Below are 19,126 nucleotides of genomic sequence, written 5' to 3' on the forward strand. Positions count from 1 at the left end.
TGTGGTGAGTACCTCCATCTTGTTGGACGTGCATTACTGATACTCTGACAATCATGGACCGATGGTGCTGGCGGCGAATCTTACAGCCAGAACAGGCTTTGGGCATGTGATCAGGGAAAGGAAGATGGAAAGCGAGATGTCTCCTCAGCTACGACTATAACGAGTGAGAACAGATATTCTACGGCCTCATTAGCCGTGTTGGTGATGTCTGTACGTCACTGCACGCAGATTGTAGGATCGAACCCCACCGTGGGCAGCCCTGAAGATGGTTTTCTGTGGTTTCCCATTTTCACACCAGGCAAGTTTCCAAGCCTTTCCTATCCCATCGTCGCCATAAGACCTATCTGTGTTGTGTGACGTAAAGCAACTTGTAAAATGAAAATCTTTGGGCCAGTATGCACAGAAGAAGTGTGGAGGTCTTCTGAGACACTGTTAGAAAAAGACGACTGAAATTTTATGGACACAATTGTGCCTTCTCAATTAAAGTGAAGAGTGATTGGAATGTAGCATAACACGGGTCAGAAGCCAAGAGGAGAACCATCAAGGCACGCACGCGATAAGTCAGCCAGTTAAAAATCTGGACCTTGTACGCCTCGTTAAAACAAAAAGCTGCGATCTTGGGATCCGCAGCGTGTGACTACAGACGTGCCCCACACTCAAAGGAACAGGAAGATCCTCACCACCTGACTCACCGAGTTCAGTGGAGCCAATCACCGACACTACACGAATGAACAGTGTGTAGGCGGGGGGAAGATGAATGACGACTTGTATTCCGCGGTACATCCTGCCTGTTGGTAATACCGACCTGAGAGCTTGTTCACACTCTCAGTCCCCATGAACTTGGACTTGAGAACACACGAAATAACAAACAGCGAAAGCAATATCGTGCTTTACATACTAAACAAAAGGAGCACATAAAATATTCCGTGCCCCTGTAGAAAATTAATCCTAGCTTTGCCTGAGGAAAGAGACATTATTATTCGTTATTCGCCTTTTGAGACGTACTGGGTATCGGTAAGAGCACTAGACAGACTGCCTTTGAACTTCACCGCTCACTGTTGCCATGTCCTGCTCCGTGGCGTGCCACAGGGGTCCCGGGTTCGATTCCCGACAGGGTGGGGAATTTTAACCTTAATTGGTTAATTTCGCTGGCACGGGGGCTGGGTGTATGTGTCGTCTTCATCATCATTTCATCCTCATCACGGCGCGCAGGTCGCCTACGGGGGTCAAATCAAAAGACCTGCATCTGAAGAGCCGAACTTGTCCTCGGACACTAAAAGCCATACGCCATTTCATTTCATTTGACTGTTGCCATCACACCGTCATTCTTGTTCCTTATCCTCTTGATACTGTCTTCATTCGTTTCTTCTACTGGGTGCCTCTCGCTATTTCACCTCGGTGGTAAATTTGTAAAAATATAAGGCATCGCTCCACCTCACACGAGGAACTTCAGCGTTTTTACAGTCCGCCTTTAAGTTAATAAAAATGCAGGTCATATATTCTGCTTTTGGCAGACAATTCCTTATCTTTCTGCGGAATAACTCTCGTCCAGAACATTTTCTTTTGGCGGTACTACCATCACAGTTTACAGCCAGGAACGAAACAGTACGATTTTTTCTCGAAATAATAAAAAACTAGTTCATTGTACACGCACCGATATTAATACAGACACTCACTAACGACAATCTTGCGATGCTTCACAAGGCCGTGAAATGCAAGTATTTTCTAGCCAAAACTGCTGTTACGTCTTTCTTCTGCTAGGTGGCAGACCTGTCCTAACAGTGTGTCCTAAATGTAAAGATCTAGTATTAGTTAATTCCTTCAGTTACATTGGGATCTCTGAGCAAACCACAGTACACATAACGGACAGAGCAACAGTCAAACTACCTATGTTATCGGGATTATTTCGGAAAAACTGTCTTTAGTCGATCTAAGAACTTAAGGGAAAACAAAGAGAAGATTTCTAAAGGGAATAGTATGCGTACATTCTTCTTCTCCTTATGACGCCGTCTCCCTCCGAAGGTTGGCGTTCCACACGCGAAACGGCACGTATGTCCATACCACCGCCGCAAGTCTTTCAGCCAGGAATTTCTCCGTCTTCCCACAGATTTTTTCCCATCAATCTTCCCTTGAATGATCAGTCGGAGAAGTTCGTATCGTTCAACTCTCATGATGTGCCCGAGGTAGCTGAGCTTACACTCCTTGATGGTTATGAGAAGCTCTTCCTTCTTGTTCAAGATGTTGAGGACTTCTTCATTTGTCTTATTTTCTATCCAAGATATTCGGAGTATTCTTCTGTATAAGTACATTTCAAAACATTCAATCCGCTTCTCCAATAAAGGGCTGAACGTCCACCCTTCGAAACCATACAGAAGGACAGGAAAGACATAACAACGTAGAACTGTGAGCTGGAGGTTGAGTTCTCGGCTGGTGAATAAGGTCCTCATGGTATTGAACACATTTTTTGCTTGTCCAGTCCTGCATAAGATTTCGCATTTTGAATCACAACGCTGGTTCACTAGAGTTCCAAGGTATTTGATAGAAGATACTTGCTGGATGATGTTGTTGTTGATGTAAAGGGAGGCCTGTTTTGGTGTTTTTGAGAATACAATCAGCTTGGTCTTGTTAATATTCAAGGATAAACTGTAGGTTTCACTGGTCCTCGCGATGTTGTTTATAATGATTTGAAGATCACTAGGGTTGCAGGCTAACACAATAGTGTCATCAGCAAATCATAACCATTGATCTTGATACCTAGATTAACATCTTCCATAGCCTCTCTGAACACAGCTTCAGAGTAGATGTTGAAAAGAGTGGGGACAGGACACATCCCTGGCGGACACCTCTTCGTATAGCTAAGTCCTCAATAGTAGTTCCTTCTGTTTTGACCTCTGCCGTTTGATTCCAGTACAGATGGGAAATGATACAAAGGTCACCAACATCTACACCAGTAGATTTTAAAATCTCAACAAGTTTTGCATGAGATACGCAAGCAAAAGGTTTTCGGTAGTCTATGAAACAAGCGTGCACATCTACATTCATATCTAGGCATCTATGGGTCAAAACACGAGTACCCAGTGCATTCCTAAAGCCAAACTGAGTATGTCCAACTTGGTGTTCGCATTTGAGGTGGATGATACGCAGAAATACCTTATTTATTTATTCGTATCAGAAGCATTAATACTATAAATACATATATACTCTTGCTGAATTATATACATTATATACAAAGTCACACTTATAAGAAAAAGTCTACACTACTTTTGCCCAGAAGTAGGCGACATCCAGAGCATTTTCTGTTGCCTGAAGTAGATCTTGTTCTGGATTGCACCACACTCACCCCACGCCTGCCCGTAATCTCCAAGTACTCCATTTCTCCATGTCACCAGGTGGTAATTCTTCACTTGGTGTCGACCATTCTTCGGCTTGCGCGCCACATATCACTTCGGGATTGCTGAGGTGTCCCATTAAGAGCCTCTGTTGTTCTGAGGAAACTTTTCCTTGATTTGAGTCTTGGAGTAACTGGCCTGTATCCGCTTTCTTCCTCTCGTTTTTTGCTGCAACCTCTCGACGGATATCAGGAGGGGCGATACCAGCAAGACTGTACAATTTGTTCAACGGAGTAGGTTTTAGACAGCCGGCGTGACTTGACTTGTACCATACTGGGGATGCATATTCCGAGCAATGGAAGAGGTTCTCACAGTATTGGGGTGTACCCCCCCAGGTAGTAATATTATTTCTGGCTGCCACTTTTTGCTTGGTGTTCGAGCAGTGTTTCTGGTAAGTGAGAGCGCGATCAAGGGTAACTCCAAGATATTTTGGTGTGATGCACATGGGACATTAGGCTGATCATACGATAATCATCACAATGTGATACGCTACCCTTTTTAAGTAGATCTTAGCCAGTCAGATGGAATTCTACCAGATTTATATAATGCGTTGAACAATGTAGCTAGCAGCTCTAGTCCTCTGCCATGGCCTTCAGCAATGAGTTTGAGATTTTCTGCATGAATATTGTCCGGACCTACAGCTTTTCCATTCTTGTGGAGTTTGACTGTATACAGTACTTCCTCTTGGGTTATATTTTGACTTCTTTCGCTGCCTTCGCCAATAAAAGGTGGTTTGTCTGGCCTTACATCGCTAAATAGGTTTTCAACATATTCTTTCCAACACTTCAACTTGTCTTGGGCTCCTACCAAAATGGTGTCATTGGCATCCCTCAGTATAGCTTTACATGGCCTCTGATATTTCTCTACAAGTTCCTTGATCTTCTTGTGGAGATTAAACAAGTCATGTTTCTCTTGGAGAAGTTCTATTGCTCTGCATCTCTCCACGAGCCATAGTTCTTTTGCTTCCCTACACTTCCTCCTCACTGTCCTGTTTAGTTCTTGGTATTGTACTTTATTCACATGTTTCACTTTCCGTCTTTGGTCCGTAAGCTGTAGAATATCTTCTGTCCTTCATGGGTGTTTTTTTGAACTGTTCGAATGTCCTATATCATTCTCTTGAGTATCAGTGAGTATGTTCTTTAGTGCAATCCATCGTGACTCAGTATCCTCTGTTTCCAAGTTCTTTATTGTATTCTTCGAGCTTCAAGGTTGTTCGAGATCAAAATACGGGGTTGTCAAGGCTTAGGTCTGTCAGAGCGTATGTTCTTGACGAAACGATGAAGTGTTAAGTCCATGACGACGGGATTATGGTCGCTGTTAACATCCGCCCCAGGGTAGGTTTTGACAGCTTTCACGTATCTTTTCAGATGACTCTTGATGAGAATGAAGTCTATCTGATTCCTGACAATATGACCTTCACAATCTGCAGGAGACGTCCATGTATACAAGCGTCGGGGATGTGGCTGTTGTTCTGAACAAAACTGAACTGGCATTTCTCTCACCAAGGCCACATTGTTCAACAATTTCATCCTCTGCATCGAGACCTATCTTAGCATTGAAATCACCAAGGACAAGAGTTACATCCCCTTTCTTTGTAAGGGACATTAGGAGCTCTGTACGGAACCGTAGAGGCTACGCCACAGACGGAATGGGGCTGAAGCAAATTAAGAATTACGATATTCAGTGAGGAAAGGTGGACTTAATGACGTGACAAATACGTCGGATACAAGTATTGCAGAAAGGAAGACATTAGATGCCATCAAGCAGCAACGTGCAATTTCCTACCCAAGGCTATTTTAACTTCTCTCTAGAAAGTTTGTTGTTCATGTTTATTTTCTAGTGTGAGACGTCCAAAGTACTTGTACTTTTCGGAATTCCCAGTCTCAATAGAACTGACCTATCACAATAATAATTATTAAATTAATGTCGTATGATAAACCTTTTCCAATACTATTATTATGAAATATTATTGAATTACATTACTAAACTAGGGACTAGTTTTTTTTGCTAGGGGCTTTACGTCGCACCGACACAGATAGGTCTTATGGCGACGATGGGATAAGAAAGGCCTAGGAGTTGGAAGGAAGCGGCCGTGGCCTTAATTAAGGTACAGCCCCAGCATTTGCCTGGTGTGAAAATGGGAAACCACGGAAAACCATTTTCAGGGCTGCCGATAGTGGGATTCGAACCTACTATCTCCCGGATGCAAGCTCACAGCCGCGCGCCTCTACGCGCACGGCCATCTCGCCCGGTTAGGGACTAGTTTCGGCCTTGCCTGGCCATCTTCAGCCTTAATGTAATACTTGTAATAAGTAAAGAAATGTAAAAAGACACAATTAACATTAGAACCTAGGATGAAGTGAATCGACCAACGTAAATAAAATAAAATGTTTCTGTAGTGCTTGTTAAAATCATGCTGAAATGCGGGGAGAAGCTGGTGTGTGCCGAGTAGGCAGCGTTCATCTCACCGGGTTACGAATCTAGCGGCGAGGATAGGAAATATGCCGGCTGCTGAAGCCTGGGGCTGACAAATGAAATGAAATATTAATGGAGAGTGTTGCTGGAATGAATAGCGGAGTACCATGGAGTGACCGGGATTTGAACCACGATACCCATCTTTACACAGCATCGCCAGTTACAACATTTGCTATTCTCGGTACGTAGCACACAAATGATTGGAAGCTGTATGCAATACTTTCGGATACAACCAATAACATAGGTATTTAAATAATTAATTTTCGGCACGTTCCCCTAAACTACAATTTCATCCAATCTACATTATAATGCCTTATTGCGCGTACACAGACCGACAAGTGCATTTCCTTGTTACTGCGGACACACTTTTAAAATTCTCAGCAATCTACAAGCAAAACTCTTTATTTCATATTTGTATATTTGACCAGTTAATGAAAACAATGCGAGCTTTTCAATTGTTCTGTATGTAAAAGAAGGAAATCGTTGTAATTTCAGTGTAGCGCAGAAATGCTCCGTGACTAAGCAACTTGCTTCACGGCACAAACGAAATCATCCCTCCCTGTCATTTTTTTCGTTTCAGTTAATGAGGCGGAGAATTGCCTTGAACTCGATCGCTATCACTAATTGTCTGCAGTTCAGTTCATTGTATAGCACAGCGTTACAAGTTAATTCTTTGAAATTAAATGCATTTCGGTGTTTTTGTTGCTGCAGTATAAGGAAAGGAGTGCAGAGTCCCTGTTTGATATGAACACGAGATGGGATGTGCTACTGGTCATTGGTGAGCCAAGTATAGCCAGGAGCAATTAACGCGGTGCCGGGTGGTGCCAGCTAGCGCCAGGCGCCCGGCCCGCTCTAGGAGTGTACATATTGTTAACAACACCATTGTTATGATGGCTATTGACACTTCCGCTGACTGACAGCACAATTACTGGGGTCACGCCACCACTCTCCTCCACCGGGCACCCCACCAGTCCCGCCTCTCACTCTACAAGACTTGTAATGTGTGTGTTTCACACCAGCTGGAGCTCTCTCGAAACTAATTAGAGGAGAAGACACGCATTCTCTGTCGCATCTTGGAATGCCACTGCTTTACCACTTTTTTAAACCAGGAGAATGCTCGGGCCGGGTGAGTGGCTCATACTGTCGTACTGTCAGCCTCTTGTCCATAGATTTGCTGGCGGCAGCTCGGCGTCTCCGAAAAATGTAGCTAAAACAATAACATTCTTTGGTTTAAACCTGTAGAAGATGAGTTTAGACATTACATTACATATGTAACCTCAGGAGGCCCCATTCCAGTTTCTTTGTTGAAGTCATTGTTGCCACTAGACGTGGTCGTGTAGTACAGTCCGGACGGGGTCTGTGCCGCTTGTCAATGCGTCCCACTTTTCGAAGAGTGAAGGGAATGAGGGGGAGTTTGGGCGCCCCTCGCGAGGTGTTAATGGGGGTGGGAAGAGCTCTAGCTGATCGACCTGCGGCGGGCGGACCAGTCAGTAGGCGGCGAGACAGAGTACAGTGTGGTGAGTCAAGGGCCTGTGTTGCTCGCTCAACGCGACAGAACCTGCAAATAATAATAATAATAATAATAATAATAATAATAATAATAATAATAATAATAATAATAATAATAATAATAACGTGAATTGTTTTCGCACACGTGTTACAGAACTGACGAAATGTCGAACGACAATCCAGATGTGGAGTCGAAAGTGGAGGACAAGAGAAGTAGAGGTAAGTGACATTCTCACTTGCTGTTTATTGTGCTTGAAGTGATCATAAACGATGATGGGATTCTAATTCACTTATTAAATGTGTCGCAGCTTCCTCCAACGAACCTTCGCTCTGTATACGCGAAAGCTATCACAAGACAACGTTATACTCGCAGATATAACGAGAGAGACCCATGGGGTACTGTACTCAAAGGTTCTAGTGGTAGTGCCCAGCCATGTTCATATTCTCGATATTTACTTACTATCGATTTGATTTGGAACTTTTTTGGCACAACCAACACTGCTGTCATTTTTGAAAATACCCTTGGGAATGATTTATTTTTGGTCATAATTTGAAAATTATCGACATTATTCATAGAAGATTCAAATTGCGAGTCATGCTGAAAACTATGCATAAACTAGTTTAACTGCTTTTATCCTTGTGATGTCACCACAGTAGTGACATGACAGGTGTGCAGGTACTGGTCTACACTCGTCCGTACATTCCCAGTGGTAGCTAACTCCTCCTTTAATGAGAACGATAGGAATTAACCGTCCCTGTTAACACCAGACCGTATGACTGTCTTGGTAAGCGAGAGAAGCTTATGTTTCACTACTTTACAGGCACTTTTGGTGGGTTGCGGACGTATTCGGCGTATGGCCTTCATACTTCGTCATTGACCGACATACAGGGCATTCGTGTAAGCGGTTCCGGGTTCAGTTACCGACCGGCCTGGGCATTTTAACTTGCATTGGTCTGGTTTGTGGGCGATTTCATCGCGGCTGGGGCCTCCTCATCACAAAAGAGCAGGCTGCCCATGGGCGTCATCCATTAAAGATACGCACTAGTCCTCTCCGGAAGTTATAAGTCCGCAGTGGCTGCGCTGTTAACACGGTACGACTGGAAGCGAAGCCCTGAATTTGCGAGAGCAGTGGGTTCGAACCCGCCCGTCGGCTGTGGTGACAATACTTCCCTGTGGTTTCCAGGTAAATACGCGGACAGTTCCATTCGCCATCATGCAGTTCATGTCCAGCAGGTGCTCAACAGAGGATTTTGCGACCTCTTCCACAAATACTCGTTGACTGTTCACGTCACTTTGTTTGAGCTTGTGTTTGTGATTGACGGGTTGGCTATGTTGTAGGTGCTACTTAAGTGACTGAATGTAAGCGAATCCATGCTTATTTTTCTATAATAACATGAATTTGAATATTTTACTAGTTGTTCGTAGTAGAATTTTGTGTAAACACGCAGTCAGATCGTCTGTTATCCTCCATGGAGTTTTAAGCGAGCATGTTGGACAATTTGAGATTTACTCTTGTCTGTACGTTTGTCCACAGAACGCGTGCTGTACGCCCGCAAGCACGTGCTGCCGGACCAGAAGGCGCCTGTCGCGGGCGGGGAACCCGTCACAGAGGCACTGGCCGTGGTAAGTACAGCACAAAACAGTCTCCTCTACTCCCTGACGCTTAACTTTTAAAATTACTTGCATTTAAGGTCCACGCAGGTGACTTTTCTTACACCGCAGCCCCCGGTCAGGGCTCTTACCGGCACCATGGCGACCGTGGGATAGGCGTGCAAAGCAAACGGCCGTGGCCCTAGCGTTTGCCTGGTGTGAAACTGGAAAGCACGAAAAACCATCTTTGGGGCTGCCGACAGTGGGGTTCGAACCAACTATCTCCGGAATGCAAGCTCAGAGTTGCGCGCACGGCCAGCTCCCCCACCCGCTAAATACCCTCATAACCTTATGAAGATCTTTACAGTTTTCGGCATCAACACAGGACTTTTCCACTTGCTGAAGCTTTACCATTGTCCACGTCGCTCATATCTATGATGCAAATTCCTCTGCTCTGTTGCAGGCTCTACGTAACGCGGTGTTTGGCGCGCCGGCCGCAGTCCCCGTCCCCAGGCCCGAGTGGCTCAGAACGGCCTTCACGTTCCGGCCCGCTGAGCGCGAGCTGGGCTACGGACTGACCGGCGGTCGCTCGACGGTGCGCGGTCTGCTTGCTGTGGTGCAGGCCCACGTGGTGCGCCACCTGCTGTTCGGGGTGCCAGCGCCCTTCGCCAACAGCACCGTCATGTCGTCTGGCATGGTGCACCCCTACCACCACGAGAGGTGAGCTCTAACACAAGTCACGGTGCAGCGGTAGGCAACACTTTGAATTACCTTTTGAATCTTGCTAGTATTTTACCTGACAGCGCCGTGACTATCTGGTGGTACGCAACCTGTTCAGTATCTCTGTCGAGCGAATTGCCTTTGTACCCTTGCTAATATATTATATGTGACAGCGCCGTGAGGTACTAGCGGTAGGCAACCCTTTCAATACCTCTGTGTATCCCATTGCTTCCCTTCCCTTGCTGATACGGATGCATGACAGCGCCTTGATGTAGGCAACCCCTTCAATCCCATGGCAGCGGTATCTTTGCGCCTACTCTGAAGCGGAGTAACGTCCATTTCAGCACCGACACACACGGCAGAGCCTCAGCATTTACCTGGTGTCCTGAGACCCCAAAACAAAAATACTCATTCCTCCGAAACCGTTTAACGTTCCAAATGGCGGTATATATTTTTAAATCCCAGATGCAAAATAAGAAATATTTTAAAACATTCCACCCCTAAGGGTGAGCTCCGGAAACGAAATTACTGATCCCTTCAAAACCGTTTGAGGCACGAAGTTGTAATTTTATGTCCTAATGACGTACTTCAAATGTTGTTCATGATATTGATTTATATGGGAGTTCTAGCGACCCACCTTCAAATTGCACGGGACTGAGCCAGGATCGAAATGGGCCTTAATCATCTGAGCCACTCAGCGTGGCTTCACAATGTCTCTCCCCTCAGGAGTTTACTGTGGACAATCACAATCCTTTCACGTATGGACTTCTGTATCCTAGATGTTAAATAAGAAATATTTTTAAAAAGTCTACCCTCCATTACTGTTTGGCGTGCAAATTCAGAATGTTGATCGCATCTACGCCCTAGGGTTCTTTCCTGCGCGTACGCACTGAGGGTAGCCGACAGTGAACTTGAAAGTTCCAATACGTGTCTCTAATTTGTACCTGAACAAGTTTAACTGCCCTTAATATTTCTCATTTATTTACAGGGAGATTGGTGTCTGCAATCGACACTAAATTAATTACCGGATTCCATGAATTTAGTGTTGTAATAAACTTATGAGACGTTATTAATGTCTGCTTTAATAGTGACTTACTATGTATTGTTTATACTTCCGCTAAATACTTACTTACTTGTGTTGACTGCTATTTTTGTCTACTTATTTTTTCGTATTGAACGCGACAAACTGTACACTTGGATCGCCTCTGTACGATATACTGTTCCGCGGCTGATATGGACACCGTACTTGAGATGCGCAATGCTACTGGGGAGCGGATTGTTCACACATTATTCATATTTTGACGTTCTGTGTTCACAAATGAAGTAAACAGTTCTACTTTCGTAATGTGCAGTCATGTAATTTTAATTGTTTTCAGTCAAAATTAATAAAACGGACCATATATACAATTAGTGTGGAAAAAATTGAAGAAACAATTCTTACTTTTGTACTTTTCTTGATACCGTGTCAGTGAAGCTTTCTTTTTAATGACAAACTTCTGGAAGCTTCCAATGCACTTACTAAATGATCAGACGTTCACAAAAGGAGTAAGTAATTTCGCAACAGTGTACTTGCGTAGTCACATGCAGTATAAAGGAGCACGCCGCTGCTCAGAACATAATACCATGCTGCTCCTCACAAGTCCTGGAGCCCGCAGGTTTGAAACGTTCTATCCTAACGACTTGTTTCAGGCTACTGAGACCTACCGCTCTCGAGCAGCAGGACGCGCTGTGCGTCGCGCTGTCGGCCATCCTGTGGCGAGTTGGAGAGCGGAAGCGCTGCGTGCTGACGGTCCCCCAGGAGGAGAGCTACTTGCATCCCAACCAGATCTACTGCCCTGACGGCGTCACCGAAAAGGTAAGCTTTACATTCCCTTCATCATGTCCTATTTGTAGATGAACCATCTCGTCTAAAGTTCCATCGAGGAAGAACGGCACCACACGCTGTTCTCATTACGGGAATAAGAGTGACGCTTCCCCAACAATGAAGGTATCGGCAAGTGAAAAACTCGCTGTGGCACCGTGGCAGACGTAAGCGTGACAGTCAATGAAGTTCAAACCTGATAAAAGTGTCCATACTTCGGCCGCTCAACGGGATTCTTCAGTTTAAATCACCCGACAGATCGCTCAGCAAGTTCTAAAGTAATGATGAAGGCTGATTTGGCAATATTTCTGGAATACAGTTTTAATGTTGTACACCTTGCGGAGGAGGAACGGCGTTTGCTGGGGTCCGACATCCTTCATTTTCCCTTTCGATCGTATGTTTCGTGTTGTTTTAACTGAGTTGCTTTCTGTGTTGTCTTTTGTCGACCAATCACGCCTGATTATATTTACGGACGGTTGTGTCACATTGGCGATATTTCTGATTGATTCTCAAAGTGAAATTAATGTTTTCGAATATCATACAAATTCAAGCGATGACGAGGAAATTGCGGTGGAAGACAGTGACATGGAATACACGCACCATAATACAGAAAAGAAGCCGGTACATTTATCGAACAGTTTTGAACTATATACTATGCAGAAAATACGCCTCTAATCATGTGGCTTGAGCGGGCAAGAAAATGAATGCCGAGAGTGTCCGACGTCAAGCGCTCGTGAGGACTAGGGATTGTGCTGAGCAAAGTGAAAGCAGGTAGAAATGTAGAGAAGCCAGGACTGCACCACACTTTGTTATGTGCAATTCACGTTCGCTGTTATTGTTACATTAAGCACGCGGAAGTAGTTCTGTGAGCTGCCGATGGAGGATCCACCAGCGCTCGGTTTAGCCTCGCGTTACCATCCCTTTCTACATGTTGCTAAAGGCTCATTTGCATGAGCATAAATGCATTTTTACACAAACAATAAATGAACATATTTATTTGCTTTATAATAAAGGCAGTGCATATAAAAATTAAAATCATATTTTTTAAAAATATCACTGTTCTCTATTTCTTTTCAGTGATCTCGAAACTCTCTAAACTACACTCATGATCTCACTAATTTTGTTACCATACAATGGCAGTTTTTATTTTGAACCCAGTATTATGAACCTTATTAAAACATCCAATGCACGTGATTCCTGCTTTGTTTTCTTGTCAGCGTCCTTCGATGTGCCACATTCTCGCTGAGCTTTCTAGCAAGCCACTCATCGTGTTCGAACTTTCCTTCCATCCTTGAGAGAGTGTGCGCACTGTTGACAGGATCTGGACCAACCAGGCTTCTTGAAATTGCAGTAGTGGGATTGTTTTCGCAGACATCATGGTGTCAAGTATCCAAGCATTAACCAACACCGTTCCAGGACTACTTTCCTGTGCCATTTTAAACCTTTCTGTAGAACTGAATAATGAGAAGATATCTGATTGTTAAACCGACCCCCCTTTCTAGCTCCATTGTAATCAAGAACTGACAGAGGCTTCCTTTCCAGAGTCACTGTTGTAAGCGTTAGCTTGACCCACCACCTCTCCCTTCTTCATTTTCTGTCTCACTATCATCGGTAGTCCGCGTCTATTGCTACGAAGGGTCCCACACACAAATGTTTGGTTCCTCTGAAGTTCTTCTGCCAGAGGCACACTGGTGTAGAAATTATCGCATAGAGGGTACATCGTTCATTTAAGAATCCACGTAGAAGGTCCATCACAACAGAATGAACATGACCCACTCAGCTTTCACTCTCACTGGATTTTCCTGCATAGATCTTCATTCTAACAGTGTAGCCTTCTTTCGCACACAGTTTATACACCTTAACTCCATATTTGTGAGTTTTGTTACATTCTGAAAACTAAACAGCCTCTCCAAGGAACCAAAGTTTCATCTATAACCATTTCTTGCCCCATTGTCAAGGCAGTCTCAATTTTTTGGTTTAATTTATCAAGGAGCGGTTAGATTCAATACAGATGATCACCTGGTTGTTGATTAGCTTCACTGTCTGCGAAGTGCCAGAAAGAAGGAAACAATCCCGTGGCACTGCCTGTCTAATAAGTCAACAAGATCCATACACATGATAATTCCTTCATTTCGTCAATATTAGTTTCAAACTTCTTGACTTGGTTACCTGCTGGTTTCCTGAATCATCATTTCTAATAGGCTGCCATCCACGAAGTGACAGTCCCTTTTCTGACTGCTTTACTTCCCCAGGAAAAACAGTGAAGCCTGAACACACCAACTGCAGTCTGTTTTGTTCACTGTGTTGGTTCCAGAGGACACTGGTGAAGATAATGAAATTGGTAATTAAAATTTGGATACTTTCATCTCCTTAAAGATCCTCAATATGTGAGTGCTCTAATCAAGATCTCGTGGCTCGTTGTCAAGAGTCCGAACTGGGACACTCTTTGGGTAGCTGAAAGTCTGCTAACCTACGTTTCATTTAAAAGAATTCACACACATTCGTTCATTTTCTATGATTATAGTTGAGAATAAGATGATGAAATCTGTACATAAGTAACGTTCTCACCGTGGTGCTGTGATGCCCAAATGTATTTCACATGACAACAAGGGTATTCACAGAGATTTCCACCAGCCTATAATGATGGCTCCTATTGTCCACCGCAGTTGTGCAGGACATCTAGTAAAAGTGCGAGGCAAAGCATTTTACTTACTTCCTACCCATAGTTGAACCTGTGGTGACCAGCCAGTGTAAACACTGGCAACTCGTTCAGCTAAGGCCGTCATGTTTGTCTCCAAGTACTGTCACTGTAACTGTGTTCACCTCCACTCTCTATGACCTCGCCTGTTGAACTGGAAGAAATCTGTTACCATTGGTCAAGAGAAGCTTCATTGCTCCTGAATGTGGTGGATCCCAGCCAAGTTGAGCAGTCACACCTTTGGTCAATTGCGCTGTATGCAGACGACCGTCACCACAGAGCCTTAGCTGGTCACTATACACAGCAGATGTAATCGTTATGTTTTTCGGAAGAAGTTGTTGGTGAAGAATACCATCTTTGTTCCACCAGATGCATAATATAATTTTCCGTGGTTGGGCGCTATCCTTGGCACGGAGAGTTGGGCTGAGCCTCTTCTTCATGTCGACACACAGACACCATTTCTCGTCACTGGTGACAATGTTGGTGTCTGGTGCCGGGCAAGCAATGTTACTGTCACTTAGCACATGTGGTACCCAATTTCTGTACCTTACCCATTGAATGCAAATGGCGAACAATAGTTGACTGATCACATTCAAAAACTTGCGCCATTTCCCGCGTTCTTTGACGAAGCAACTCATTCAAGCGATTTTCATCAAAATGTGAAAGTCTTCCAGAACGTGATCATCAGACAAGTTAAACCATCCTGCTAGAAAGTGGGAAAAACCATTTTGTGCTGTTCTTTCAGCAACTGCTTCATTCCCGTTTTCGCAGCTCCTGCTGCACTGGATCCGCGGTTAAAATGTGTCTGAAATATACACAAATAATACGTTCACAATCAAGAAAACCTGTCTTTCACAACACACAAACAACGGAATAACGATAAGCAATCCCTGGACGCCGCATTCTTCACTATCACTATCACTATCAGCCATATTCAATTGTTTTTACGATGTGGCCTCTTTAAGTCCAAAGCAAGGTAGGTTTTCATGAGGTCTCTCCATCTGGGACGGTCTTGAGCGATGTTCTGCCAATTGATCCCAGTAATCTTCCGGATGTCTTTATCCCATCTGTCTGGTGGTCTTCCCCTTGGTCTGAGATGATCTTTCGGACACCACTCAAGCACATGCTTTGTCCACCTACCATCAGTTCTCCGAGCAACATGGCCTGCCCACTGCCATTTTAGGGTAAACACCCTTTCTAAAATGTCACTGACCTTCGTGACTGACCTGATGTAATCTGCTCTCTTCCTGTCTTTCTTCGTCAAGCCTAGCATGAACCGTTCCATAGCTCTTTGGGTTATTCTGAGATTTTGCTTAATAAACTCGCTCAATGTCCAGGTTTCACAACCGTAAGTCAGTACGGGGAGAACACTCTGGTCAAAGACTATCTTCTTTAGGTGGGGTGGCATGTTGGATTTGAAGACTAAAGAATTTCTTCCGTAGGCTTGCCATCCTAGTTTGATACGTCGGAAGATTTCCGGTCTTAAGTCCCCTTTCATGTTTACAAGTTGCCCAAGATAGACAAATTCATTGACCTGTTGTAAAGTGGTGTTTCCCACATGCAGCTTTCCTGCTGGGGCCCACTTGTTAAGCATTACTTTGGTTTTAGAAAGGTTCATGGATAGTCCCACTTTTTGACAGGCTGAGACAAGATCATTTATTAGTATTAAATCTGTATTGAACCGAGAATCTCATGGGAACAAAACATGATGCACACCGGTCCCATGAATAATCAAATGTTATAACATTTTATTGTATTGAATAGCAATTAATGCACCAAGCCAACAATTGAAGTAACTTTATTACACGACAGCCCATTTTCGTGTTTCATTGTTTACTATTTAGTGGCGTTAATTAAGGTACCTGGTTTGAAAATAGCAAACCATGGGAAACAATCTTCAGGGCTGCCGACAGTGGGGCCAAGTTGAAGGGTGCGCCCGAATAAGGCCGTGTTGAGTATTTGTCACTGAAGCTGAGCTGATAACTCGAGACATGCCGCATGCTGGGTGCTATTTTCCTGAAGGGCTTTGACCCACCAATTGATAGGGCTGCTTTCTCATCCACTGAAGGCTCCATTCTTCAGTCTGTCAGAGCTGTATCGTACACTAGCTCCTAATTTGATAAAAGTACTGCACTAAGACATTATCTTACAAACTCATCGAGAAACTGCGTTTAATTTACCCCCAAAAGCACGTTTGTGGTATTGCCTTTTGCGGCTAAGATCGCCATGTACAAGTAAGAAACAGTCTTCTCTCCGAAGTCGAAAACGAAAGCATGCGAGTTTCTTTATTTTCAAAGATATTCCAAATACCTATTTCCAGATCTAACATCTTCAGTTTTCGAGGTATAAGTATCCCCATTACAGAATTCAACCACCTTTTCAGTACTCCCCCCTCCCGCCAAGTGGATTTTGTGGGAAAAAAAATACATGTTTCTTTATTTTTAAAGGAGATTCAAAATACCACTTTTCATGCCTGTAACATTTTAAGTTTTTGACATATACTCATTTAAAAATTAACCCCCTCCCCCTTTTGACCTCTTTAGTGACAAAATATCGTCTCTTAGTGAGCGCCCACACTGTGATATACGTCATTTCTTTTTGTCCGTAGCACACTACAAATACTGTACTAACATTAAAGATGGCACAAACACACAATCAAATTAGCCACAGAAGTAATTGTGACATTGTCTTTCCAGCTGCAGATCTTCGAAGTGACTTCCCTCGAGGATCTCCAGATCGTGATCAAGAGGTATCTCTACCTGGTAAGTGTCTGCTCACACATTTATTTAGTCCCTGCTCTTGCTTCAGTGTACAAAGAGACACATGTCATCGCCAACTTCCGTTCATATGTTCCTATAAATTCACTTTCATTGTCCCAAAGAACTCGTGCGCCAACCAGTGTGACTTCACGCCTTGTCCTTCGTCTGTTCCTTGCAGGTTCGTTTGGCAAAGCAGCACTTCAACATATGTAGCTGTACCTTCATATCTGGTAGTTGGACACATGACTCATCCAGTTGAAAACTTCGTCATCTCCACAATTTATGAAAATTAGTTTCTCTCCACCATTACACAAGATTCCAGGCACAACCATTGTGTTGTTTGATGCAGTGTTCCATTCATTACGCTTACAACTATTCTACTGCTAGTAGGCTACTGAGCCACCCCTCTGTACCATGCAACCTTGCTGCTTGCGTGTCCCAATGAAGCAGATAGCCGAGCCGCAGGTGCAACCATATCGGATGGGTATCTGTTGAGAGACCAGACTAACGAATGGTTCATCGAAAGGGGGGTAGCAGCCTTTCGGTAGTTGCAAGGGCGGCAGTCTAGATGATTGACTGATAAGGCCTTGTAATAATACTCAACATGGCTTAGCTGTGTTGATACTGCTACACGGCTGAAAGCAATGGGAAACTACATCCGTAACTAACTCCCGAGGAAGTGCAGCTCTCTCTGTATGAATGATGTACTGATGATAGCTTCCTCCCGGGTAAAATATTCCGGAGGTAAACTAGTCCCCCATTCGGATCTCCGGGTGGGGACTACACGAGAGGGGGCGATCATCAGGAAGATGGATACTGACATTCTGCGAGTCGGAGCGTGGAATGTTAGAAGTTTGAATGGTTGTGGTAGGTTAGAGAATCTGAAAAGGGAGATGGATAGGCTAAAGTTAGATGTAGTTGGTATAAGTGAAGTACGTTGGCAGGAAGAACAGGATTTTTGGTCAGGCGACTACCGAATTATCAACACAAAATCAAACAGAGGAAATGCAGGAGTTGGTTTAATAATGAATAAGAAAATAAGGCAGCAGGTAACCTACTATGACCAGCATAGTGAAAGAATTATTGTCAAGATAGACACCAAACCAATGCCCACCACAATAGGGCAGGTCTATATGCCTACTAGTTCAGCGGATGATGAAGCAATTGAAAGAATATATGAAGAGATAGAAGATTTAATACAATATTTAAAGGTGATGAGAATCTAATTGTGATGGGAGACTGGAATGCAGTGGTAGGCCAAGGAAGAGAAGGTAGCACAGTAGGAGAATTTGGATTGGGACAAAGGAACAAAAGAGGAAGCTGGCTGGTTGAATTCTGCACCAATCACAATTTAGTCCTAGCTAGCACTTGGTTCAAACACCATAAACGATGCTCTAGACATGCATGAGACCTGGAGGCAGTGGAAGGTATCAAATAGACTTCATTATGATTAGGCAGAGATTCAGAAACCAGGTTTTGGATTGCAAAACTTTCCCAGGAATAGATGTGGACGCTGACCACAACTTGTTGGTCATGAAATGCCATCTGAAGTTGAAGAACTTGAAGAAAGGAAGGAATGCAAGAAGATGGGATCTAGACAAGTTAAAAAAAAAGTGTGAGGGATTGTTTTAAAGAACATGTTACACAAAGACTAAATGAAAAGGCTGAAGCAAACACAATAGAGGAAGAGTGGAGAGTCATGAAGAATGAAGTCAGTAGGGCTGCTGAAGAAATGTTAGGAAGAAAGGAAAGATCAACTAAGAATCAGTGGATAACTCAAGAGATACTAGACCTGATTCACAAGCCACGAAAGTACAAGAATGCAAAACATGAGGAGGGCAGAAAAGAATACAGGCAAATAAAGAATGAAGTAGATAGAAAGTGCAAGGTAGCTAAGGAAGAATGGCTGAAGGAGAAGTGCAAGGATGTCGAAGGCTGTATGGTCCAGGGAAAGGTAGATGCTGCATACAGGAAAATCAATTAAACCTTTGGAGATAGGAAATCTAGGCGTATGAATATTAAGAGCTCAGATGGAAAGCCACTTCTAGGGAAAGAAGACAAAGCAGAAAGAAGGCAGGAACATATCCAGCAGTTGTATCAGAGTAAAGACATAGATGAAATATT

At 43.8% G+C, this 19,126-nt stretch overlaps 1 protein-coding gene across 4 annotated transcripts in view; it reads left to right on the forward strand.

Moving 5' to 3' along the window:
- The window catches only part of LOC136885558 (inactive ubiquitin carboxyl-terminal hydrolase MINDY-4B), a 73,950-nt gene that overhangs the window by 39,403 nt on the left and 15,421 nt on the right, over positions 1 to 19,126 (forward strand). For 3 of the 4 annotated variants that reach the window (XR_010861561.1, XM_067158194.1, XM_067158195.2), the window contains exons 2-6: positions 7,528 to 7,592; positions 8,909 to 8,997; positions 9,428 to 9,684; positions 11,374 to 11,539; positions 16,940 to 17,005. Coding sequence is in view for 3 of the 4 variants with exons in the window: in XM_067158194.1 (XP_067014295.1) it covers positions 7,538 to 7,592; positions 8,909 to 8,997; positions 9,428 to 9,684; positions 11,374 to 11,539; positions 16,940 to 17,005 (633 nt within the window). In the remaining variant the exon portion in view is untranslated. Of the gene's footprint in view, positions 1 to 6,919; positions 6,991 to 7,527; positions 7,593 to 8,908; positions 8,998 to 9,427; positions 9,685 to 11,373; positions 11,540 to 16,939; positions 17,006 to 19,126 lie in introns of those variants that run through there. The other variant, XM_067158196.1, reaches the window with a different exon arrangement.

The sequence above is a fragment of the Anabrus simplex genome, chromosome 14, assembly GCF_040414725.1.
Source record: "Anabrus simplex isolate iqAnaSimp1 chromosome 14, ASM4041472v1, whole genome shotgun sequence".
Lineage (NCBI taxonomy): Eukaryota > Metazoa > Arthropoda > Insecta > Orthoptera > Tettigoniidae > Anabrus > Anabrus simplex.